Genomic DNA, 26,452 nt, shown 5'->3' on the forward strand with positions numbered 1-26,452 from the left:
GAACATATTCAACACGCCTTTTGTTGTTTGCCTCACAACAACAACCCTGTGAGGTGGGTTGGGCTGAGAGAGAGGGGGACTGGCCCAAAGTCACCCTATTGGCTTTCATGCCTAAGGTGGGACTAGAACTCACCGTCTCCTGGTGATTGGCCCAAAGTCACCCAATTGGCTTTCAGGCCTAAGGTGGGACTAGAACTCACTGTCTTCTGGTGATTGGCCCAAAGCCACCCAGTGGCTTTCAGGCCTAAGGTGGGACTAGAACTCCCTGTCTCCTGGTTTCTAGCCTGGGTGCCTTCGCCACGATACCAAACTGACTTTCAATATATATATTTCAATATACATTATTAAAATGACAACACTTTGAGGAAGTTAATAGTTCTAAAACTTCTTCATATGTTTGGCTTCCTAATTCTCTGCAGTAACCCTATCTATTTAGACTTATTGAATTCTATCTGAGAATGCAGAACAGGAAGAGCTGTATTTATTTGTCATTAAATGTGTATGCTTCCTGACTCCTGACCCTTTGCCAAATTTGGTAATAAAACCTTGAAAATATACATATAAATGTCTTCCTGGAAGTTCCATTTTTCCAGACTTCCTTCCCCCCCTTCTCTTTCGCAGGGAATCATATCTGATTTGTTTCCTGGAATTGTCCTTCCGCAACCTGATTACGTCCTCTTCATCCAGGCATTGAATCAGAATATTGAGAAAATGAATCTTCAACCAGTTCCCTGGTTTATTGGGAAAATTATTCAGGTTTCTTTCAATTTTCTCTCCCTTTAAAAAAAAAATGCTAGTAAAGCAATGGGGTGGAGGTCAGGACCCACACTCCTAATCTAATCGAGTTAACAGAGCATCAGTCTTAGCAACTTTGAAGATGAATGGACTTCAACTCCCAGAATTCTCTAGCCAGCATGGAATTCTGGGAGTTGAAGTCCACCTATCTTAAAGTTGCCATGGTTGAGAAACAATGCTCTAAAAGACCAGTGGTGGGATTCAAATTTTTTTACTACCAGTTCTGTGGGCGTGGCTTGGTGGGTGTGGTATGACTTGGTGGGTGGGTCCTACTGGGCATGGCAGGGTAAGATTACTGCAAAATCCCTATTCCCTTCCGATCAGCTGGAATTCGGGAAGCAGAGAATAGATGGGGGCGGGGCCAGCCAGAGGTGGTATTTACCAGTTCTCCGAACTACACAAAATTTCCATTACCGGTTCTCCAGAACTGCTCAGAACCTGCTGAATATCACCTCTGTAAAAGACGTATATCTAGAAATCTGAAACACTAATAGCAAGCATAAGCATATTATTGATATGATTTGGGAGTTGTAGGAAATCGATATAAAACTCTTGCTTAACATCAAACAGGTTCTTGCACAGTTAAAAACTCCCTGGAGATCCTATCAAGGTTTAAAAACATCCTCTTCTTTTAATAACCCCATAATCCCTTGCCGGGTGGAATCAGGGCAACTGAATGAAGCGTTTGCTGGCCAGATGCCCTTCCTGGTGCCAATGCGGAGGGGTTTTTTTCAGCAGATAAATTCTCATTGTGTTCAGAGAGAGAGAAATATCTGCTCCTACCTAGGATCGAACTCCCAGCCTCCTGACCTCTAGGCCACCGCACCACTCATCAAGGTTTAAAATAATGCCTCTTATTTATTTCGCCTTACAGATATATGAGATGATGATGGTACGTCATGGCTTCATGATTGTGGGTGAACCAATGGGTGGCAAAACCTTTGCTTATAAAGTGCTCGCTGCCGCTCTCGGGGATTTGAGCCACGGTGAGAGATCAAATGAACGACGCCCTGCTTTGCGTTCACACAGAAAATAAGATTCCCCTCGGGGAAACAGTTACAAAATGAAAAAGTCACCCAATAACAGCCCCTTCCATCACAAAATCGGACTCCTTTTAATGACACCATAATCCCTTGCGGAGTGGAGTCTGGGCAACTGAATGAAGCTGAGTAGTTTAGTGGCCAGATGCCCTTCCTGTTCCCAGCGCGGAGTTCTATTCAGCAGATGTAACCTCATTGTGCCCAGAGAGAGAAATATCTGCCTCTGCCTAGGATGGGAATCACAGTTTCCTGATGATGAGGTGAGAGCTCTGCCTCTGGGCCACTGCGCCCCTCAAAATCAAACCTTATCTTCGGACCAAATTGGCCCTCTCATTACAAAGGAACCCAAATCTGTTGTTGTTGTTTTTTAAAAAGAAGGAAATAGCGGGTTAAAATAACCTGCACCAATTAAACAGTTGCAGGAAATCCCTCCCCTTTGTGCTAAATAGGTGTTTCTCAACCTTGGCAACTTTAAGCTGTGTGGATTTAAAATTCCCAGAATTCCCCAGCCAGCATGAGTTGGAAGTCCACCGACTTTGCTAAAGGGAAGGGAGTTTTTGCAACTGTTCTGGGAGTTGAAGTCCACTTATTTTAAAGTTATCAAGGTTCAGAAACTCGGATTGAAAATGTGCTTCTCTCTTTCTCTTTCTCTCTCTCTCCCTCTCCCACTCTCCATCTCCCTCTTCCTTTCCCTCTCCCTTTCCCCCTCTCCCTTTCCCTTTCCCTCTCTCCCCCCACTCTCCTGCTCTCTCTCGCTTTCCCTCTCTCCAACTCCCTCCCTCCTTCCCTTTCTCCCCTCTCCCTTTCTGTTTTTAGAACCATCAATGGAAGAGGTTGCCGTTGAATACAAAATTATCAACCCAAAAGCGATCACCATGGGGCAGCTGTATGGCTGTTTTGATCCCGTTAGCCACGAATGGACAGACGGCGTTCTTGCAAACACTTTCAGGGAGCAGGCCTCCTCCACCAACGAGGACAGAAAGTGGATTATTTTTGACGGGCCGGTTGATGCCGTTTGGATCGAAAACATGAATACCGTCTTAGACGATAACAAAAAGGTAATTGGCATCCCACCCCCCACCCCCCACATACCCCAACGCTGACATAAGCCTCTAGATTGCATTATCTAATTCGGTTGAATGACTGAAAGGGCTTTTTAGAAGCCAATAAACTAATCTGATTTAAAGGAAAAAGCACTTAGTATGTGCTGTTTTTTTTTTTTCAAATAGGTAATTAGGGGTAACTTTTATGCTGTTTTCTCACTAAAACATCTCCCAGTTTATTAAATGGACTTAAAAAAATTGAAGGGAAATGTACACACACACACATACACACACACACACACACACACACACTGACAACATGCACACAAACAGACCCATATAGTCAGAAACTGCACTTCCGGTTATTGGCAAAGCCAGGCCATAGCAAGCAATGGGTTCGACTTACAACTACAATTGGGGATAGAATTTCCTTTGCTAAGCAAGGCAGTCACTATGGGAGGCACACCTGATTTTATGGCCCTTTTTGCCACAGTTGTTAAGCGAATCACAGCAGTTGTTAAACGTATCATGTGGTCGTTAAGCGAATCCAGCTCTCCCCATGGACTTTCCTTGTCAGATGCCAGCTTGGAAGGTCAGAAATGGGGATCCCATGAGCCTGGGATGCTGCAACTGTCACAAATACATGCTGATTGCCAAGCAACCAGATTTTGATCACATGACCATGAGGATGTTGCAAGCGTCGTACGTTCGAGGACCGGTCATAAGTCCCTTTTTTCCCAATGCTATTGTAACTTCGAACGATCACTAAATGAATGGTTATAAGTTGAGGACTACCTGTAAGGACTCGACTTTAAAAAAATAATGATTCTAGGAGCCAGGAAAATGAAAAACTAATTTGTAAGCATGAAGGTTTCTGTGGCAGAATTCTTGCTGCTGGCATGTAATCTTCCCCAAGGACAATTAATTGAAATAGTGAATGACATGGGGCAGCTATAACAGAGGGGGCACGGTGGCTCAGTGGTTAAAGATGCCGGGCTTGTCAGCTGGAAAAGTGACTGCCCAGATTCAAGAAACCGAGTGCAGTGTGATGCGGTGAGCTCTCCTCCCTTACCCAGCTCCTGCCAACCTAGCCTTTCAAAAGCATGCAAATGTGAGCAGATGAATAGGTACCACTTTGGTGGGAAAGGTGCATTCTGCACACCTCAGTGTATCCCGGCCCTATGACCACAGAAAATGTCTTTGCACAACTCCAAAGACAGGAGAAAACCTTTACCTTCAGCTATAAGGGACACAGTGGCTCAGTGGCTAAGATGCTGAGCTTATCGATCAGAAAGGCTGGCAGTTTGGCGGTTCGGATGCCTAGCACTGCATAACCAGATGTGGGTTGCTCCTGGTTTGGCCTGGTTTGGCCGAACCGGTAGTGGCGGTGGTGGGAGGCTCCGCCTACCCGCCCGGACGCTTCTGCACATGCGCGAGCACAACCGAACTGGTAGTAAACCGGTTACCAACCCACCACTGCGCGTAACTTTATGCCAGTCTTCTGGTGACTTCCTAAGAGTTGGACTACCAACTCCTGCCCTCTTCAGCCCATTAGGCAAGCTGGTCATTGTAGGCCAGTTGGAGTATCTCCATGTTTGGCATTCGATTGAATAACAAAACATGGCTTGGGAAGGTCCATCTTGCAGCTGCTCCGCCTCCCATCTCTTCCCTCCCCATGAAACATCTTTTAAAGGAAAGAGGCAGGCTAGGGATCTAAAAAGTAGACCTTCCGATTTCTCCTCCCTGCAGGTAGAGATTTTAATTTATTTATCCTGGGCTCAAGTTGTGGCAGGCTTAATGTTGTTATCCTCTTAAGACTCTTGATCAAGGTGCTAGATGATTTTTTTTAAGTGACCAGTTGGACGATACATATGGAATAGTTACTGTGTATGGTGAATTATTGCATTTTAGAGAAAATCTAGAGAGACAGAGTGGCTGAGTGGCTAAGACGCTGAGCTTATCTATCAGAAAGGTCGGCGGTTCGGCGGTTCAAATCCCTAGCATCGCATAACAGAGTGAGCCCCCATTACTTGTCCCAGCTTCTGCCAACCTAGCAGTTCGAAAGCATGTACAAAATACAGGTTGAAAAATAGGAACCACCTTTGGTGGGAAGGTAACAGCGCTCCGTGCGCCTTCGACATTGAGTCATGCTGGCCACATGACCACGGAGACGTCGTCGGACAGTGCCGGCTCTTCGGCTTTGAAACGGAGATGAGCACCGCCCCCTACAGTCTGGAAGGGGAACATTTACCTTTTACGTTTACCTATAGCAGAAATATTTGATAGTCTGTTGCAAACTCTTGTGCACCCCGGCCTGAAATAGCTTTTCTTTTGTTTCCCCTTGAAGTTGTGCTTGATGAGTGGGGAGATCATTCAGATGAGCACACAAATGAGCCTAATCTTTGAGCCCGAAGATCTTGAACAAGCTTCCCCAGCAACGGTTAGCAGGTAAATCTGAATTCTTAGGGTCAGAATCGTTGGCTTGGAAGGGACCTTGGAGGTCTTCTAGTCCAATCCTCCCGTTCACGGCAGGAGATCTTGGCCGCCAATCTTTTCTTGAAGGCCTCCTTTCTTTTCTCTTTTTAACTAGCAAATCTGTGCAACTCAGTTCTCTTCATTTCTTCAAGGTGTGGCATGATTTATATGGAGCCTCATCAGCTGGGCTGGAAACCGTTGAAAGACTCTTACCTGAACATGCTACCTTCAAATCTACACGACGTGCACATCGAATTGGTGGGCTGGCTTTCATTTTATTTTCCCACTCGATATTTGAATATCGATGGGGAAGGGGGAATTTAAATTTAACCCTTTAACCACAGACCTGAAGTCATAGTGACTGCAACAGTTTTCCAAAATGTTCGGAACACCCCTATTTTTAGAAATTCCGGTTGTGGTTAAGGGTTAAGGGCCACTCAGGTGTATCCTGTTAGGTTTATTTGCATTGATTAGTGACCAGATTCCTTGTGAGTCAATTGTTGAGTTCCCAAGAGATTACTTGAGAGCCATGGAAATGATTGCTTCTTGCGTAAACCATGCCAATAAATTGCGGACTTTTCAACAATTCGTTTGAGAAGTGAATTCAGGGTGCTTTCCTTTATGATGTAGAATCTTTCTCAAGCTCTAATGGTTTGGAAAGTTTTCAAACATGACTGGTGCAGTTTTTGTGCCGGGGGATGTTGTAATAAAATTATCTAAGAATCACCGAAGTGTCACAAGATGGTGGGTTTGGTCAGATGAGGGATCTCACCAGGTCTAGCTCCAAAGTCCTTTGAATCTTTGTCACAACTATAAAGTCTAGATCAGGGGGGTGTCAAACTCGGTTTCATTGAGGGCTGCATCAAGATTGCGTTTGACCTCGGAGGGGGGTCGGGGTGGGAGTGGCCAGGGATCTGGCCCCCAAGCCTTGAGTTTGACACGCTGTGTCTAGATTAACTTAAATCTATACCGATTTCTTGTGCTAATCCAACTTTACACTTTGGATCCCATCAACCACTGCCAGTGTTGCTGCAGTGCAGGACACTTCTCGTCCTTCTGCTGGCTGTGGACGGGATCTGTTACCTATTCCTTGTCAAAGGGAGACGTCCTGTGATTCAGTTAATATCTCAACATCTCAACTGGTTTGCTTTCCAGGTTGATGACCTTTTTATGTGGCTCATTCAGCCGTCGTTGGAATTCATTCGCCACCATTGCAAAGTCTTGGTCCAGACTTCTCCCATCCACCTGACCCATACCATGATCACTTTGTTTGATTCTTTGCTTGGTAAGGCCTGGTTTGTGCTTTGTGGCATCATGAAACTGACGGATCACATTTTATCATTATTTTATTTTATTGTTTGTTGTTTTATTGTTGTTTTATTGTTTTATTGTTTTATTGTTTTATTGTTTTATTGTTTTATTGTTTTATTGTTTTATTGTTTTATTGTTTTATTGTTTTATTGTTTTATTGTTTTATTGTTTTATTGTTTTATTGTTTTATTGTTTTATTGTTTTATTGTTTTATTGTTTTATTGTTTTATTGTTTTATTGTTTATTTTATTATTTTATTTTATTATTTTATTATTTTATTATTATTTTATTATTTTATTATTTTATTATTTTATATTTTATTATTTTATTAATTATTTTATTATTTTATATTTTATTATTTATTTTATTTTATTATTTTATTATTTTATTATTTTACTATTTTATTATTATTTTATTTATTTTTAATTTTATCTTACCTTATTATTTATTTTATTTTTAATTATTTCATCTACTATTTATTTATTCATATCCTGCCATTATTTTTACAAATAACTCAAAACAGCAAAGATATTCAACACACTTTCCTCTTCCTGTTTTCCCCATAACAATGACCCTGGGAGGTGGGTTGAGCTGAGAGAGATGGCCCCAGCTGGCTTTCATGCCTAAAGCTGGACTAGAACTCACTGCCTCCTAGTGATTGGCCCCAAATCACCCAGTTGGCTTTCATGCTTAAAGATGGACTAGAACTCACTGTCTCCTAGGGCCCTAAAATGCTAAGGCAGTTTTTCAACCTTGGTCAAGATACGTCGGCTTCAACTCCCAGAATTTCCCATGCTAGGAATGGGGATCTGCGTAATGCTGTAAGCCTGTGGCATTCCTTGTCTCCCACTTTGCTGTTTTGGGCTTCATCTTGTCTTCTTTTGCGTAGATGAAATCAGGAGTTCCGATGAGGAGGAACCAGGGGAGGCCATGTCCAGCCAGCAGATAACCTTGTGGCTGCAAGGCCTCTTCCTCTTCTCTCTGGTGTGGACCATCGGGAGCACGGTAAATGCCGAAGGACGGAAGAAATTCGACCATTTTTACCGAAACCTTTTGATGGGAATGGACGATGAGAACCCTCGCCCCAAAAGCGTGAAGCTGACCAAAACCAATCTCTTTCCAGAAAGAGGTCCGTCTAGGAAACCCATTATTTAAAAAAAGGGATTTTAAAAAAAATATCAATATCATCAATGTTGATGAGGTCAACAAATGTTGACATCAACCTTTCAGAGTGGGAAGGATTGCAGTTCAGAATAACAGAGTTTGGAAGGGACTTTGGAGGTCTTCTAGTCCAGGGGTCACCAAACCTTCGAACCTCAGGGACCACTAAATTCATAATTTCAAATCCCGTAGACCCCTAATATGAATTAGTGATGGGACCTTCAGGCACTTAGCTTGGCTGCCTTTTAGTGGAGAGAAGCATCTGGGGTCAACCCTAGGTTTGCTATCCATTACAGCTAGGGATCTCAAATATGACCAAGAAGGAACGTTCGTCTTGTAGCCAGCCTGGGCACTAGATCGGCCCCCTGCAAACTCTGTCTTTCGAGGAGCCCGGCCGAAGTTTTGCGCACCGCTCACTGAAGTACCTGGACTCCAGTGGTGGGATTCAAATAATTTAACAACTGGTTCTCTGCCCTAATGACTATTTGAGTAGGTGGGGCTCGGTGGTCATGTGACTGGGTAGGCGTGGCCAACTCAAGGTTACTCAGGTCGATGGGCGCTTCACTTTAGCTGTTACAATGTCATAAGGGTTAACCGGAGAGGCAGTTTCTGTAAGCAGGACAATGAAGATGAGGCTAGAAACAACACCAGAATGTTCCCTTCCTGCCTTCCTTACAGGATTAGCCCTGTAAAGTGGGAAAAAAACAAAAGGAGATTTCTTCCAACAACCGGTTCTCTGAACTGCTTAGAAAGTTAACAACCGGTTCTCCCGACTAGGTGCGAACTGGCTGAATCCCACCACTGTTGGACTCCCAGGGTGGGAGGGAGGAAAGAGCTTGAGCTACTAAACAGGCAGCCAAGCTAAGTGCCTGAAGGACCCCACCCCATCAGTGAGTGAGAGTAATTGCTTCAATGGCCCCTATCCGGCCCAGGGGCCGTAGTTTGAGGATCCCTGATTTAGTACAATATAAAAAAATACAAAGATTTTTCTGCAGACCACCAATATTTTCTCGCGAACCACCAGTGGTCCACAGAGCACCAGTTGGTGACTGCTGTTCTATTCCAACCCACTGCTCAAGCAGGAGACCCCATACCAGTGATAGGGAGCCTTTTTCTTATGGCATGCCAAAATTGTGCACATCCACGCTATCACGTGCACACGTGCGCCCACACCAATTCAATCCTCCCCACCCACCTGTGCATGCATGCATGACCCCTCCCCAGGCTCTGGAGGCTTTCCTGAAGCTTGGGGAGGACGAAAACAGCCTCTCCAGGCCCTTCGGAAGACCAGCTGGCTGGCGCACGCATGCGCGCCAGAGCTGACCGCTGACGTGCCATCAAATATGGCTCTGTTTGCCACCTGTGGCCCGTGGTGCCATAGGTTTGCCATTGCGGCCCCATATCTTTGGAGAATAGGTCGACCCCCTTTTCCTCCTGGAGGAGCAAAATTCCAGGTGCGATCCACTGTGGCTCTAGTAATTATATTAATAGATTTAAAAAAACGGGATTTAAAGTTTTTAAATCAACTTGTGGCTCCAGCTTTGCTTGCCCCTCTCCTCCTCGTTCTCTTCCCACCTTTCTCCATCACTTTAGATTTGGACCCAGAGAGATCCTTCAAAGCTGGGTGGGATTTTGGCATTATTTTCGGTTTGGAGTCAGGAGTATCCCTACATGATAATGCTCAATGTCACTTTTGGCAAGCTTCTCAAAGACCTTTTTTTTTAAATCCCTCTTTGCAATCAGGGTCTGTGTATGACTTTTATTTCCACAAACAAGCCAGTGGACAGTGGAACACATGGACAGATTATATCACGAAGGAGGAGCAAGCAATTGCTGCCGGCGCAAAGGTAAAACGTTTGTGCTCCTTTGTCAGCCTGTTCGGGAAATCCTTATCATTTGATGTTTATTTTTCGGAGTATAAGACGCACCAAGATTTTGAAGAGGCAATTTTTTTAAAAAAAAGCTTTTGCACTCTGCAGACCTCCCAAAAACGGCCCGTCTTTTGCAAAAATGGACCCGTCTTTTGCAAAAATGGGCCCTTTTTTTGCAAAAATGGGCCCGTTTTTTGTCAAACAAATGGGCATGCATAGCCTTTAGGAGGCTTATAGATTGCTCCTGTGGGCTGGGGGGGGGGGAATGAGCAAAAAACGACCTGTTTTTCACTCATTTTTGCCCTCCCCAGCTCCTAGTAGCACTCTGGAAGCCTCCTAAAACCTGTGCATGGCCTTTTTGGTGAAGGGGCAGGGTTTCGGGTGGCTAAAAATGCTGTATTCAGTGTATAAAAGGCACCCAGATTTTCACCCTCTTTTTTGAGGGAAAAAGGTGTGTCTTATAGTCTGAAAAATACGGTAACTCTCCATGCCTTTGCTTTGGAAGTAGATGACAAACGTGGGAGAACTTTCTCCTAAGCATCTTCTGAGCATCTCCTCTCATCATCACCACAGGTCTCCGAACTGATCATCCCCACCACAGAAACTGCCCGGCAATCCTTTTTTCTCAAAACCTATGTGGAGCACGAGATCCCCCTGCTGTTTGTGGGAGCCACTGGGACAGGGAAATCGGCCATCACCAACAGCTTTCTGATCCAGCTTCCCAAGGCCAAATATATCCCCAATGTCGTCAACTTCTCTGCCAGGACCTCCGCCAATCAAACCCAGGATATTATCATGTCAAAACTGGACAGAAGACGGAAAGGGCTGTTTGGTCCCACCATAGGAAAAAAAGCTATCGTCTTTGTAGGTTAGAGAAGAAGCTTTATCTTTTTGGTCATTTTCTTTCAGATTTGGGACTTTCTCAATTCCCACATCTTTCCCGAGTCATGTTTCAACTCGGGAATGCCGTGCTTGTCGATCAGAAAGGTTGGCAGTTCGGCGGTTTGAATCCCTAGCGCCGCGTAACGGAGTGAGCTCCCATTACTTGTCCCAGCTTCCGCCAACCTAGCAGTTCGAAAGCACATAAAAATGCGTGTAGAAAAATAGGGATCACCTTTGATGGGAAGGGAACAGCGTTCCATGTGCCTTTGGCATTTAGTAATGCCAGCCAAATGACCACAGAGATGTTTTCGGACAGCGCTGGTTCTTCGGCTTTGAAATGGAGATAAGCACCGCCCCCTAGAGTTGGGAACGACTAACACATATGTGCGAGGGAAACCTTTACTTTTATCTTTAATATGTTCTGGGTCGCTAACATGAAAACCTAAAATATTTCAAACTTGCATTAATCAAGCGTCGAAGAATATAAATCACAAAATGCAGTTTTCCAGGTTTCTAGAAATCTTTTCTTTTCCTTTTTGTCTGGACTGATTAACATCGGCAATCTCAATGTTCTTCTTTTTTTAAAAAAAACCCCAACCATTCCATTGTTGCTCTTCTTGGATAACTAAAATTGTTCATTTATTTATTGAATTTATATGCTGCCGGTCTTGCTATCAAGTCACTCTGGCTGGCTTACAGTAGGGTAAAACCTTAACAACCTTAAAATGATAAATATTAACATTCAGAATGACCAGAAATTAAAAAAGGAAGAAACAAGTATACAATGGGGTGAAGGTGGACTATTCAATTAATCCGCTATGCCTCAATAAATACATTAATAAAACATATCAATGTATAATAAATTTATCAATCGGTATCCTTCCCAAATATGTCTAAAATGTGTCTGCATTTTACTTAAATGTATCAACCCTTCTTCCTACCTTTGTGTGAAAAATAATATCTAGGTTTTCCCAGCTGTCTCAAGCATAACCTTATTTTTCCTAGATGACTTAAACATGCCAGCTAAGGAAATATACGGGGCTCAGCCCCCAATTGAACTCCTTCGGCAATGGATGAACCACGGCCACTGGTACGATAAGAAAGATACCACAAGGTTGGATATTGTGGACGTCCTCTTCCTTTCGGCCATGGGTCCTCCCGGGGGTGGAAGAAACGATATTACAGGTAGGGAGTATGCTCCAACTCAAGAAGATGCGGTAAGTTGAATAGGGTCAGACTAGAAATTAGGCTGAGTGCCAAAGTATGGAGGCCTTTGAACTCTGGTGCTGGAGAAGACTCCTGTGAGTCCCTTGGACTGCAAGGTCAGTCCTTGAAGAGATCAACCTTGGCTGCTCTTTAGAAGGCCAGATCCTGAAGAGGAAACTCAAAGACTTTGGCCACCTAAGGAGAAGGAAGGACTCCCTGGAGAAGAGCCTCATGCTGGGAACGATGGAGGGCAAAAGAAGAAGGACTGCAAGGCCATCCAACCGGTCAGTCCTAGAGGAGATCAACCCTGGCTGCTCTTTAGAAGTCCTGAAGAGGAAACTCAAAGACTTTGGCCACCCAATGAGAAGGAAGGACTCCCTGGAGAAGAGCCTCATGCTGGGAAAGATGGAAGGCAAAAGAAAAAGAGGACGACAGAGAAGGAGTGGGCTGGATGGAGTCACTGAAGCAGTTGGCATGAGCTTACCGTATTTTTCAGAGTATAAGACGCACTGGAGTATAAAACGCACCTTAGTTTTGGGGGAGGAAAATAGGGGGGAAAAAATTCAGCCTCCCAGGTATTCATCTGGCTAGTGTCCTTAGTTGGGTGAGCTGCAGCATATAAGTTTGCTGGTTTTGAGCGCACACTCACACGCCTTTTATTCCCTGGTTGGGGATAAAAAACCAGCTTCTAAAGCACAGCTGATCATTGGAGAGAGAAGTGATGAGAAAAGTAGGGGAAGCCCGGAAGATCTCTTCACTCGTTAGCGCCTCATTAGGACTGAAAAAAAGCTTTAAAAAAAGAAGCTACATTCGGACAACGGTAGTTTAAGAAAAGTTTGCCAATAGACTCAAATACCTTCCTAAGGTGACCTAGAGGGAGATGCAGAGTGTCCAGTCTTGTGATCTTCTCCTCTGCTTGCATCTCCAGGGCGCTTCCTGCGACATCTCAACATCATCTCTATCAGTTCTTTCGATGACGAGGTTTTGACCAAGATTTTCGCTTCCATCGTAGACTGGCATTTCGGCAAAGGCTTTGAGGCCGCCTTCCTAAGGTGAACGTCTCCTTTCCAACCTACGTTGCTGGATCCGTGGCTTTATATTCTCCTGACTCATAATCGCCTCTCCTTTTGGCTCTTATTTTTTTCCCTTGAAAGGCTGGGCAAAATGCTGGTCCATGCAACCATGAATATCTACAAGCTGGCCATGGAGAATTTCCTTCCCACCCCTTCAAAATCTCACTACGTCTTTAATCTGCGTGATTTCTCCCGGGTGATTCGAGGGGTGCTGTTGTGCCCGCATACACATTTACAGGTGTGTTCTTCCTCTCCTTCTCCTTCTTCTTCTTCCCCTCCTCCTCCTTCTTCTCCTCCCTTTCCTCTTCCTCCTTCTTCTTCCCCTCCTTCTCCTTCTCCTTCTCCTCCCCCTCCCCCTTCCCCTTTCTCCTTCTCCTCCTTCTCCTTCCTCTTTCTCCTCCTCCTTCTCTTCCCCCTTCCTCTTTCTCCTTTTCCTTCTGCCCCTCCTCCTCCTCCCCCTTCCTTCTTCTCCTTCTTCATCCCCTCCTCCCCCTCCTCCCCCTTCCTCTTTCTCCTTCTCCTCCCTCTTCCTCTTTCTCCTCCTCCTTCTCTTCCCCTTCCTCTTTCTCCTTCTTCCTCTCCTCCTCCTCCCCCCTTCCTTCTTCTCCTTCTTCATCCCCTCCTCCCCCTCCTCCTCCCCCTTCCTCTTTCTCTTTCTCCTTCTTCTTCTCCTCCTCCTCCTCCTCCTCCTCCTCCTCCTCCCCCCTTCTTCTTTCTCCTTCTCTTTTACCACTTTGGGTGTCAAGGGACATACAAGGTTCTGGTTCTTCTACCTCTGGCAATCTCCACCATTGTTATTTGTTGCTGTTGTAGCATGTCTTTGATGTTATCTTTCCATCTTCTGAGTCTGCCTCCTGTCCTTTGGCCTTCTCCTCTATTTGTATATGCCTTGTATCAGTGGTGGATGTTTTATTTTCATTTTCATATAAGTATCCACAAGTATACCATTACATCTTAACAAACACTATTATGTATTATCCAATATTATATCAATTCTTCTCACCATCTACCCACAATAACTCTCATTTGCTCTTCTGCTTTCCATACACCATATTATACCCTGTTCCACACCAGCACTACCTCCTCTCCCTCTCTACCTCCTTGCTTCCCTCTACCATCCCTTTCTTCTCTACTTCCCCTTCCTCTCTCCTCCCCCTCTCCCCTCTTTCTGCTCTTCCTATCTCCCCAACTCTTTTCCTCACCTCTACTTCCCTCTCTCCTACCCTCTCTCTTCCCCTCCTATCCTTTCCCCTCCTCCCTCTCTCTGCTTGGCTTACATGGTGTATTTCAGCAGTGAATGCAACCAGTTTAACAACCAGTTCGATGAGTGTGTGCTTCACGTGTGTGTGTGTGTTTGTGTAGCATTCAAAAAACAACCTTTTTAAGCTCCAGAACTTACCTTCTATGTCAGCGCCTGTGAGTAAAACGGACGATGCGCAGCAATCCGCTATGCTGTGCACATCAGCTGAGCTAAAAAACAGGGAAATATAGGATAGGTAAAAGCGGGGGGCGGGGCCAAATGCTCACCGGAACTACCAGTTCGCCCGAACCGGTCAGAACTGGCTGAATCCCACCCCTGCCTTGCATGGTATAGAATCCCAAAACACATAGGTGACTTTTACCTTTTCGTTTTTGTCGCAGACATAAAACCAATGTTAGGGCTTCCTGCCTCAAAGTGATAGGTAAACCTCCTGCTATTTTTGTGTGGGGTTAGAGGAAACTTGGGGCACCCTAGAAAATTGCTTCCATTACTTTGAGCCTTGAGTAGCTCATACCCGTTCGGTAACATTTACTAAAGAAGTTCTGACGGATCAAAGCGGTGCTGTAGGAGGTGAGCAGACTGAGATGGAGGGCGGAGTTAAACATGTTATTAGTTTGGAGTTGTTGCGTTGCCACAAGAGACTCAAGCCCATCTCCCTGTGAATTCCATTGACCACGATCTACTGCCAATTTAGCTTGGCTGTTAGTTGACTAGACTTGTGTATAAGTAGCAATAATACATTCTTCTACGTCTGAACTCAACAAATGCTCCTCATTATTGGCCAAGTGAACCAAGAAGTTATTTTTTGTATCTGTCTCCTCTGTCCCCGATTTGATCTTGCAAATCTTTTTTTTAAAAAAAAAAACCTTTCCTGTCCTTTCTTTCTTTCGGCAGGATGGAGAAAAGCTGATCAGGCTTTGGATTCATGAAGTTTATCGGGTTTTTTATGACCGCTTGATCGATGCCGACGACAGAGAAGTGTTTTTTAATATGATGAAGGAAACGACTTCCGACTGTTTTAAACAGAGTGTCGATAAGGTGAGCCTTTTTAAGCTGTTGTGGGAAGTGGTTTGCGCGGAGGAGGTATAGGCAGTCAATTTTGTCAATTTTTGTCAATTTTAATAGATTTGTATGCCGCCCAATCCTGGAGGACTCCGGGCGGCTTACATAAAAGACAGTTTAAAAAGAAGATATTAAAAAATTAAAATATAAGACAAAACAAATTAAAACAGAACACAACATGCACTCAATCTTAATGGGGCTGAAGGTCAATCAAGATCAGCAGCCCCAGGCCTGCCGGAACAGCCAGGTCTTAACAGACTTTCGGAAGGCTGAGAGAGTGGGGAGGGTCCGGATTTCAGGGGGCAGTTCGTTCCAGAGGGCCGGGGCAGCTACAGAGAAGGCCCTCTTCCGAGGAGCCACCAGACGACATTGTGCAGTCGATGGTACCCGGAGAAGGCCCACCCTGTGTGATCTTATTGGGCGCTGGGAGGTATGTTGCAGGAGGCGGTCACGGAGTCCTTGACTTACAGTCACAATGGAGATCAGAATTTCCATTGTTAAGCAAGTCAGTTGTTAAGTGAGTCACACAACCTTTGTTTTTGACATGGTTGTTAAGCGAATCACTGATTCACAGATAAGTGAACCATGCGGTCATTAAGCAAATCCGGTTTCCCCACCACCACCACCACCCATTGACCTTACTTGTCAGAAGCCAGCTGGGAAGATCACAAAGGGAGCTCACATGACCCCAGGATATGAAGGATCTGAAATTTGATCCCATGAACGTGGGGATGCTCCCATCGGTTGTAAGGAAGAGGATCGGTTGCAGGCAGGGGTGGGATTCTACCAGTTCGGACTGGTTCGGATGAACCGGTAGCTCTGGTTCACTCCAATGATCAGCTGGGCTGATCAACTGCTCAACGATCAGCTGCTTGCCTGCCCCTGCGCTATGCTCACCTACACTATATTGCCAAAAGTATTCGCTCACAACTGCTTCTGATTATGTGGATGGGTGAGCGAATACTTTTGGCAATATAGTGTATATTCCCTTTTCTGAAGCCCAGCTCAGTGGTGGGTTCCGGCTGGGCATACCTGTGGCAGCTGGGAGCAACGGCCACCCTACCGGAACGGTGTTTTGGAGGGCCCACCCATCTGCCCGTGTTCCTTGCCTTTATTTAAGCCAACCAGGCTATTTGCATGCCTGCAGCTTATGGCGCCTGCACAACCTCCGCTGATCAGCTGGAACGCCGCAGTGGTGGGTGCGTATACGTGTGCAGCATGCATGCCCAAAGTCAATGCCCGGCCCCATTGTGGCGTATCTGTTGCGACGGGATCTGGAACCCACCACCGGCCCAGCTGATAGGCCTGGCAGAGCGGATTGCTGCCCCTCAGCTGTTTTGCATCGGGGCTGCAATAGAAGTTTTCACACACACTGCGCACACTCAGCAAACCGGTTGTTACACCGGTTGTATCCCACCGCTGGTTGCAGGTTACTTTTTTCCAGTGTTGTTGTAACTTTGGTCCCTGAACGCGTGGGTTGTAAATCGAGGACTACCCATAATGTAAAAGTAACACGGACATCAGCGTGTGTAAAATCATGGAGTGCACCATTAGAAGTGAGGTTTTTTTCTGCTAAAAAAAGGCCAGAACTTTGTGGCTTTACAAATGAATAAGAAGAGGGAAGCCCCACAAAGTTTAGAGGTGGGGTTTATTTCACAGAGATGGACTGACAGGTGAGGAGGTTTAGGTTTAGGACAGTGATGGTGAACCTTTTTGGCACCGAGTGCTGAAAAGGGAGCACGTCATGTCCATGCATTTGTCTGGGCCGTGATCAGGAAGAGGAGCTGCCCAGGAGACATACTCGTGCTGGAAAATGAACTTCTGGTTTCCAGCACACCAGCAAGTCTCCTGGTTACTGCTGCACATGTGCACGTGCCAATCAGCTGGCCCGCACGCATGGTCACCCCGTAAGGCAGAAGACCAGCTCTTCCAGTTTCCGGCACTGCCGCACGCACAAAAGCCAGTTGATCATCACATGCGCACGCATGCCAGAAACCCAGAAGAGGAATGGGCAACGCCATGTGGCCAGGCAACATGGCTCCACATGCCACTTCAGACATGTGTGCCATAGGTTCCCCATCACAGATCTAGGATTACTTCTAGCGTGGGAATGAAGTTCTCTGCTTCTCCTTGTGGTGAGGCACGATACCTCCACCATCCACAGGTGAGCTTCTAACTCCTTTGAGATGCTCCCCACCCCGAGTAAATTGCCCTTGTAAGGAAAAAAAAAGCCCTATTTATCTAGGGTCCTCTTCTACCTCTTCTCTAGGTACTAAGCCATCTGTCTCGTACTGGCAAAATCACGGATGACAACATCCGGAGTCTCTTTTTTGGGGACTATTCCAAGCCATCCAGTGACAAGAAGATCTACGATGAGATCACGGATTTGCACAAGCTGACATCGGTCATGGAGTACTACCTGGAGGAATTCAACAACATCAGCAAGGCTCCCATGCCTTTGGTCATGTTTAAGTTTGCTATCGAGCACATTTCCCGCATCTGTCGCGTCCTAAAGCAAGACAATGGCCATCTGCTGCTGGTGGGCATAGGCGGGAGCGGGCGGCAGAGTGCCACTAAGCTGGGCACCTTCATGAACTCTTACGAGCTCTTCATGATTGAGATCACCAAGTTCTACGCCATGAACGAATGGAGAGAGGACGTTAAGAAGATCATGTTGCAATCGGGGGTGGCCAACAAGAGCACGGTCTTCTTGTTCTGTGACAATCAGATCAAAGACGAGTCTTTCGTGGAGGACATCAACATGCTTCTGAACACGGGGGACGTGCCTAACATTTTTGCAGCGGACGAGAAGGCGGACATTGTGGAGAAAATGCAGACCGCTGCGAGGACCGAAGGGAGAAGAATCGAAGCCACCCCTTTGGCCATGTATAACTTTTTCATTGAGCGTGTGAAGAAAAATCTACATATTGTTCTAGGTATGGCTAGTTCTAGGTCCTTTTGATTCACATATCAAGAAAAAAAATCTACACATTGTTCTAGGTATGTCTAGATCTACAGCTTTTGATCAAGCGGCTCAAGAAAAAGATGCACATTGTTCTAGGTATGTCTAGATCTACAGCTTTTGATTAAGCGGCTCAAGAAAAAAAAATCTACATATTGTTCTAGGTATGTCTAGGTCTATAGCTTTTGATCAAACGACTCAAGAAAAAGATGTACATTGTTCTAGGTATGTCTAGTTATAGGGCCTTTTGATTCAGTATTTCAAGAAAAATATACACATTGTTCTAGGTATGTCTAGGTTTAAAGCTTTTGATTCAGAAGCTCAAGAAAAATTTACAGATTGTTCTAGGTGTGGCTAGCTCCAGGGCCTTTTGATTAAGCATCTCAAGAAAAATATACTAGATATGGCTAGGTCTAGGACATTTTGATTGAACATCTCAAGAAAAAAAATCTACAGTTAGAGAAGATACATCGATTTTTAATTGAGTGTATGAAACAAAAAGATATTTAGATATTGATAAATCTTGTTGCTTGTTTATTGAGCACATTGTGGGGGGGAAAGAAGGACGGTGTTTGTCAATATGACAAATTTTGGATAAGTTAAAGCGTGGCTTGCTTAAGTATGAAGGCTGTTCCTTTTCAGCCTGATTTCTTTAAATGTGACCAGGATGGGGCCTCATGATCCAACCCCTCCAGCCAACATTAGATCAGGAATCATGCTAATAATGGATTCGGGAGATCTGAGTCATCATCTCTTTTTCAGCAATGAGCCCGATTGGAGACGCATTCCGGAATCGTTTACGGATGTTCCCTTCGTTGATCAATTGTTGCACTATTGATTGGTTCCAGAGATGGCCCACAGATGCCCTGGAAATGGTGGCCAATAAATTCTTAGAGGATGTGAAGTTGGAAGATGAAATAAGAAAATCGTATGTTGTAAAATAGAGCTGTTTTCCCTTTCCCTTCCTCTTTTCTTCTTCAGTTAACTTGCTATTTGGGATAAAAAATGCTTACAATGCAGTGGTGGGATTCAATTTTTTTTTACTACCAGTTCGGTGGGTGTGGTTTGGTGGGCATGGCTTGGTGGTCAGTGAGGATGCCAGATTCACTTAACAACCGTGTTACTAACTTAACAACTGCAGCAGTGGTGGGTTTCAAAAATTGTTGGAACCTACTCTGTGGGTGTGGCTCCTTTGTGGGAGTGGCTTGCCACCCATGTGACCGGATGGGAGTGGCTTGCCACCCATGTGACCGGATATGAAATTATGAATTAGTACTTAGGTCGGTCCAAGTAACTATTCAGAAACTCTGGCATTGAAACATGCAAGTCTTAAAGCTGTCAAGTTACAAGATCCTTGCCAGTGGTGGGTTTCAAAATTTTTTGGAACCTCTTCTGTAGGTGTGGCCTGCTTTCCGGGTCCACTGGTGGGACCTCTTCTAACTGGTTCGATAGATTTGACGAACTGGTTCTACCGAATAGGTGCGAACTGGTAGGAACCCACCTCTGAACTGCGGTGATTCACTTTAACAACTGTGGCAAGAAAGGTTGTAAAATGGAGCCAAACTCATTTAACCACTGTCTTGCTTAGCAGCAGATATTTTGGGTCAATGGTGGCCATAAATCGAGGACTACCTGTACTTAATCAGACTCCTGCAGCCGTTATGTTTTCATAAGAGAAAATCTGATATATATATATATATTTCTCATTAACTATTTCTAACCTGTAAATGTTTTCCTGTAGGGTTGTGTTCATGTGCAAATATTTTCAAGAAAGCGTACGGGAACTTTCAGTCAGTTATTACAACATTCTTCGAAGGCACAATTATGTCACACCCACATCCTACTTGGAGTTAATTCTGACTTTCAAAACCCTGCTCAACGCCAAAAGGCATGAGGTGGACCTGATGAGAAACCGCTACCTTGTGGGCCTTCAGAAACTGGACTTCGCAGCTTCACAAGTACGTTTTGGGCTTGGATTACTAGCAAAAGGATATTTGATGGTTTTTGTCGGAAGCCAAGATTCATGGCTTTACTCTGATCATCTAGTTAGTTTGCTCCCACTTTTCATTTTTCCTGGAAGCAGATCAAAGAAATCAGGACAGCTTATTGGGACCTGGGATTGTGATTCATTTGGTCCAAAGAAATGAGGATTATAAATTAGGATTAAGGTGTATCCTGCTAGCTTCACATCCCCTCTACAAGCTGTCTCAGTCTAGATGTGTTTGAAGCTCCACCATCCCCAAAGGGCATTGGAATGGAGCCCCGTTAAGCCTAATGTTCAAGACTTGCACTAATTATCCACCCACCCATCCATCTGTCCATTATGGTCTGTCTGTCTGTCTGTCTGTCTGTCCGTCCGTCCGTCCATCCATCCATCCATCCATCCATCCATCCATCCATCCATCCATTGTCAATTGTCTATCAATCCATCTTTCCATCATCTATCTTTCTGTCCATCCATCCATTATCATCTGTCCATCTATCCATCCATCTATCATCCATCCATTCATCCATCCATCATCCATCTTTCCATCATCTTACTGTCCATCCATCCATCCATTATTATTTGTCTATCAATCCATCCATCATCCATCTTTCCATCATCTATTTTTCTGTCTGTCTGTCTGTCTGTCTGTCTGTCTGTCTGTCTGTCTATCTATCTATCTATCTATCTATCTATCTATCTATCTATCTATCTATCTATCTATCTACCTCTATCTATCTATCTATCTATCTATCTATCTATCTATCTATCTATCTATCTATCTATCATCTGTCTGTCTGTCTGTCTATCTATCCATCATCTATCTATCTATCATCTATCTATCTATCTATCTATCTATCTATCTATCATCTATCTATCATCTGTCTGTCTGTCTATCTATCTATCTATCTATCATCTATCTATCATCTGTCTGTCTGTCTGTCTGTCTGTCTGTCTGTCTATCTATCTATCTATCTATCTATCCATCCATCCATCATCTATCTATCTATCTATCTATCTATCTATCTATCTACATCTATCATCTATCTATCATCTATCTATCATCTATCTATCTATCTGTCTGTCTGTCTGTCTGTCTGTCTATCTGTCTATGCAGTAAAACTGACTGACTATGTAATAGACAAGGAAATGTTGAAATCTGTGCTTCTGGGAGTTGAAGTCCACACATCTCCAAGTGGCCAAGGTTGAGAAGCTCTGCTTTGTTGTGTCAAGATTGGTCTTATTCCCCTTGCAGGTTGCAGTCATGCAAGTAGAGCTGACGGCCCTTCAGCCTCAGCTGATTGAAACCTCCGCAGAGACCGAGAAGATGATGCTTCACATCGAGAAGGAAACGGGCGAGGTCGATGCCAAGAAGGAGCTGGTGGCTGCGGATGAGAAGGAGGCCAACGAAGCCGCTGCTGTGGCACAGGGGATAAAGGTAATTTCTTCTGGATATGGGTGCCCCATCAGAGCATTCTTCTCACAATCATTATCATCATTTAACAACCCTATAAGGACTAGGGGAGACATGATAGCAGCGTTCCGATATCTGAGGGGCTGCCCCAAAGAAGAGGCAGTCAAGCTATTCTCCAAAGCACCCGAGGGCAGGACAAGAAGCAATTGGGGGGGGGGGGAACTAATCAAGGAGAGAAGCAACTTAGAACTAAGGAGGAATTTCCTGACAATCAGAACAATTAATCAGTGGAACAGAAGTTGCCTCCAGAAGTTGTAAATGCTCCAACACTGGAAGTTTTTAAGAAGATGTTGGAGAACCATTTGTCTGAAATGGTGTAAGGTTTCCTGCCTAGGCAGGGGGTTGGACTAGAAGACCTCCAAGATTCCTTCCAACTCTGTTATTCTAATCTTCTAAAAAACCTCCAAGGTCCCTTCCAACTCTTTTGTACTTCTGTTAAGGTTGACTGATCAATGTGGCATGGAAAAAGGTGGCCTGAACTTGTGGTTCTTGTCTGTGATTGCAGGAAGAATGTGAGGGGGATCTGGCAGAAGCCATGCCAGCTCTTGAGGCTGCCCTTTCGGCTCTGGACACCTTGAACCCCGCGGATATTTCTCTCGTCAAATCTATGCAGAATCCCCCGGGGCCCGTCAAACTCGTCATGGAGAGCATTTGTGTCATGAAAAACATCAAACCAGAAAGGAAGCCAGATCCATCTGGAACTGGTAATAACAATAATGATAATGTTGCTAGTTTTGCAAAATGACAAATTTGGTGTTCTTGGGGTAATATTACTGAGTGGTAGGATATATTCCTTTAGCTGCTCCTGGGTTACATTAACTCCTATTATCTCCTTCATTTTAAGACATCAGTGGCTGCTGAAGCATCATTTCAAAGGAAGCTGTACTTCCTGTGTTAAATGCTCTGCAGATTTCCCTGATCCTGTTTAAAATGTACATACTACTCTTGTTATCATAATTGGGTGAAACAGTGCATCATAGGGCACTAAAATTTAAGCCAAGGTAGCTCCAATGGGCTCACTTACAGAATGTGCCATGAATATGGGACCCATGGCTTCTGAGTGACGATGTTTGGGAAGTGCTCCTGGCTTTTGCTGCGGTTATGTGAACTTCATTTTCAATGCTCTGTGACAGTTTCCCAGCCAATCTCATAATCCCTTGCTCCCTCTCCCATCCAGCAGCAGTCACTTACCTGACTGCCTGGAAGAGAAGGGTAAGGAAGGGAAGGACGAGGATGGGGAAAGGAGGAAGGAGACTGAGAGAGGTAAAGGGAGGGAGGGAGGGAGGGAAGGAAGGAAAGAAGGAATGAAGGAAGATCTCTGATGCTCCCTGCCAGATTCCCAGAAGCAATGGGGAAGCCAGCAGGAAGTCAGAACTAGTCCATCTCCCATTGCTTTTTTTTTAATTGAAAATTTAGAAAAAAAAACTTTTACAAATGTTTACCTCCCCCCCTGCCCTCCCCCCCGAGCCCCCCCAATCTCCCCCCCCCCAACCTCCCCCCACGACTTCCCAGAACCAATACAGGGTATAAATCTTTAACAAAGATATTCTAAAATAAACTTAAAGAAAGTTAGTATCCTCTTTCATTTGAGCTTTATCTCCCATTGCTTTTTTACCCACCTGTGGTCATTCTCTTCCTCTATTTAGGAAAGAGAATACCACCGATAGAGCACAACTTATCTTAATATTAAACACTTTCATGTTTATGTGTTCTGTTGTGAAATGCAGGTAAAATGATAGAAGATTACTGGGGAAGTTCTAAAAAGGTCCTGGGGGATCTGAAATTCCTTGAGGGCTTGAAGACATATGACAAAGATAACATTCCTGCCGTAGTAATGAAGAGAATCCGAGAGAGGTTTATCAACCACCCCGATTTCCAGCCCGCCGTCATCAAAAATGTCTCTTCGGCCTGCGAAGGCTTATGTAAGTGGGTGAGAGCCATGGAGGTCTACGACCGTGTCGCCAAGGTCGTTGCCCCCAAGAGGGAACGCCTCCGAGAGGCGGAGGGCTTGCTCGACATCCAGATGCAGAAACTCAACACGAAGCGCGCGGAGCTCAAGACCCTGATGGACCGTCTCCAAGCTCTGAACGACGAGTTTGAAGAGATGAATAACCGGAAGAAAGAGCTGGAGGATAACATTGAGATATGCTCCCAGAAGCTGATCCGAGCCGAGAAACTGATCAGCGGATTAGGGGGCGAGAAGGAGAGATGGACGGAAGCCGCCCGCCTGCTGGGAATCCGCTACACCGATCTGACAGGAGACGTCTTGTTGTCTTCGGGGACGGTGGCTTACCTGGGGGCCTTCACTGTGGATTACCGTCTGGAAAGTCAGCAGAAGTGGCTGGCCTTATGCAAGGAGAAGAATATCCCTTGCTCAAACGATTTCAGCCTGAGTAACACTTTAGGGGATCCCGTCAAGACCCGCGCCTGGCAGATTGCAGGGTTGCCCATCGATTCCTTCTCGATCGACAACGGCATCATTGTGTCCAACTCGCGACGATGGGCGCTCATGATCGACCCTCAAGGACAAGCCAACAAGTGGGTCAAGAACATGGAAAAGGGCAACAAACTCTCGGTCATCAAGTTATCCGACACCAACTACGTCAGGTCGTTGGAGAACGCCATCCAGTTTGGAACGCCGGTCCTCCTTGAAAATATTGGCGAGGAGCTGGATGCTTTCCTGGAGCCTGTTCTGCTAAAGACAACGTTCAAGCAGCAGGGAGTTGAGTACATGAGACTGGGGGAGAACATCATCGAGTTCTCCAAAGACTTCAGGTTTTACATCACCACCCGTTTGAGGAACCCTCACTACCTCCCTGAAGTGGCGGTCAAGGTTTGCCTGCTCAATTTTATGATTACACCTCTGGGACTCCAGGACCAGCTCCTTGGGATCGTGGCCGCCAAAGAAAAACCAGAACTGGAAGAGAAGAAGAACAAGCTGATCATCGAGAGTGCGGCGAACAAGAAGCAGCTGAAGGAAATTGAAGACAAGATCCTGGAGGTCCTCTCCAAGTCGGAAGGAAACATCTTAGAAGATGAGACGGCCATCAAAGTTCTCTCCTCTTCCAAACAACTGTCGGAAGAAATCTCCGAGAAGCAAGAAATCGCCAGTATGACGGAGATCGAGATCGACGCTACGCGGATGGGATACAAGCCTGTGGCAGTCCATTCCGCAACCGTCTTCTTCTGCATTTCTGACCTGGCGCACATCGAGCCGATGTACCAGTATTCCTTGTTATGGTTCATTAACCTCTACGTCCAGTCGCTCGCCAACAGTAGGAAAAGCGAAATTTTGGAGAACCGAATTGAAAACATCATCGACCACTTCACCGTAAGCATCTACAATAATGTCTGCCGGTCCTTGTTTGAAAAGGACAAGTTGCTTTTCTCCCTCCTTCTGTCCATTGGGATTTTGAAAGGGAAGAACGAAATCGATGATGAAGTTTGGCGTTTTTTGTTGACCGGAGGGGTGGCCTTGGAGAACCCCTACCCCAACCCCGCCTCCGAGTGGCTGGGTGAGAAAGCTTGGGCCGAGATTGTCCGCGCTTCGGGCCTCAAAAACCTTACTGGCTTGATGGATCACTTCGAGTCTCACGTCATGGAGTGGAAAAGAATTTATGATTCGGCTAAACCTCACGAAGAAGAGTTCCCCGGTGGGTGGCATAAACTGGCGGGTCTTGACCGCATGGTGGTGCTCCGGTGTTTGCGACCTGACAAAATTATCCCAGCCACCCAGCTGTTCATCATGGACAAAATGGGGAGGACCTTCATTGAACCTCCAACCTTCGATCTCGCTGGAAGTTACAATGACTCCAACTGCTGCGCCCCCCTGATTTTTGTCCTGTCCCCGGGGGCTGATCCCATGGCAGGTGAGATTGGAATTCACTTCAATTCAATTCTGGTTGGATTTTGGTTGGTGGCAAGGAAGGAAACTAGGCTCTCCATCCCAAAAGCTGTCTCTGTTAAATGTCTGTGGAGGTTCTCAGCTTCTTGCTCCCCAAATTTATGGGGAGCTAAGCTAAGCGGGTCCCCCCCCCCAATGGGATTTTCCCATGTATTTTGCCATGGGAGGTAGGTAGATTGAGCTGGAAAAGCATCCTCCTAACCATAACAATGCATTTCAAATCCGTTGGCAATGTCCATTTTGCTCCTCAAATTCAAGGGGAGCTAACCCTAACTCTAAGTGGTTTTTCCCCCAATGGGATTTTCCCATGAATTTTGCCTGGGAACAAAGAGAGGGCAGGCTCGAAAAGTCAGCACCCTCCTAACCATGACAGTGCACTCCGAATCCATTGGCGATGTCCATGGCCAATGGTAGAAGAGGCCACTGGGTCATCAACCTTTGGAAGTTCACACATTCTTACTGATGGGGATGGCATGCACACTTCTTTTGGAAAAAAAAAAGACCTTTATGGAATAGAAGAGAATAATAAGAGTTGGACCTTGTAGGTCATTGATTCTAGCCCAACTCCTTGCTTAAACAGGAGCCCCTACACCATTTCTGACAGATGGCTGTCCAGTCTCTTCTTGAAAGCTTCCAGAGGTGAAGCTCCCACAACTTCTGAAGACAAGCCATTCCACTGTTAGGAAATTTCTCCTTACTTCTAGGTGGCTTTCCTCCTTGGTTAGCTTCCATCCATTGTTTCTTGTCTTTGTCAGAGCCGAGGTGGCACAGTGGTTAGAGTGCAGTACTGCAGGCCACTTCAGCTGACTGCTAGCTGCAGTTCGGCGGTTCAAATCTCACCGGCTCAAGGTTGACTCAGCCTTCCATCCTTCCGAGGTGGGTGAAATGAGGACCCAGACTGTGGAGGCAATATGCTGACTCTGTAAACCGCTTAGAGAGGGCTGAAAG

At 45.4% G+C, this 26,452-nt stretch overlaps 1 protein-coding gene across 1 annotated transcript in view; it reads left to right on the forward strand.

Moving 5' to 3' along the window:
• The window catches only part of DNAH3 (dynein axonemal heavy chain 3), a 137,356-nt gene that overhangs the window by 95,120 nt on the left and 15,784 nt on the right, over window positions 1-26,452 (forward strand). Inside the window, exons 36-54 of the mRNA XM_032231008.1 lie at window positions 622-756; window positions 1,670-1,781; window positions 2,652-2,893; window positions 5,226-5,326; window positions 5,506-5,611; window positions 6,509-6,638; window positions 7,554-7,793; window positions 9,569-9,672; window positions 10,270-10,564; window positions 11,584-11,763; window positions 12,713-12,836; window positions 12,939-13,095; window positions 15,013-15,156; window positions 17,450-18,116; window positions 18,905-19,070; window positions 19,884-20,100; window positions 21,382-21,564; window positions 22,106-22,304; window positions 23,328-25,469. Coding sequence (XP_032086899.1) covers window positions 622-756; window positions 1,670-1,781; window positions 2,652-2,893; window positions 5,226-5,326; window positions 5,506-5,611; window positions 6,509-6,638; window positions 7,554-7,793; window positions 9,569-9,672; window positions 10,270-10,564; window positions 11,584-11,763; window positions 12,713-12,836; window positions 12,939-13,095; window positions 15,013-15,156; window positions 17,450-18,116; window positions 18,905-19,070; window positions 19,884-20,100; window positions 21,382-21,564; window positions 22,106-22,304; window positions 23,328-25,469 — 5,644 coding nt within the window. The remainder of the gene's footprint in view (window positions 1-621; window positions 757-1,669; window positions 1,782-2,651; window positions 2,894-5,225; window positions 5,327-5,505; window positions 5,612-6,508; window positions 6,639-7,553; window positions 7,794-9,568; window positions 9,673-10,269; window positions 10,565-11,583; window positions 11,764-12,712; window positions 12,837-12,938; window positions 13,096-15,012; window positions 15,157-17,449; window positions 18,117-18,904; window positions 19,071-19,883; window positions 20,101-21,381; window positions 21,565-22,105; window positions 22,305-23,327; window positions 25,470-26,452) is intronic.

The sequence above is a fragment of the Thamnophis elegans genome, chromosome 14 (assembly GCF_009769535.1).
Source record: "Thamnophis elegans isolate rThaEle1 chromosome 14, rThaEle1.pri, whole genome shotgun sequence".
In the NCBI taxonomy this organism is placed as follows: domain Eukaryota; kingdom Metazoa; phylum Chordata; class Lepidosauria; order Squamata; family Colubridae; genus Thamnophis; species Thamnophis elegans.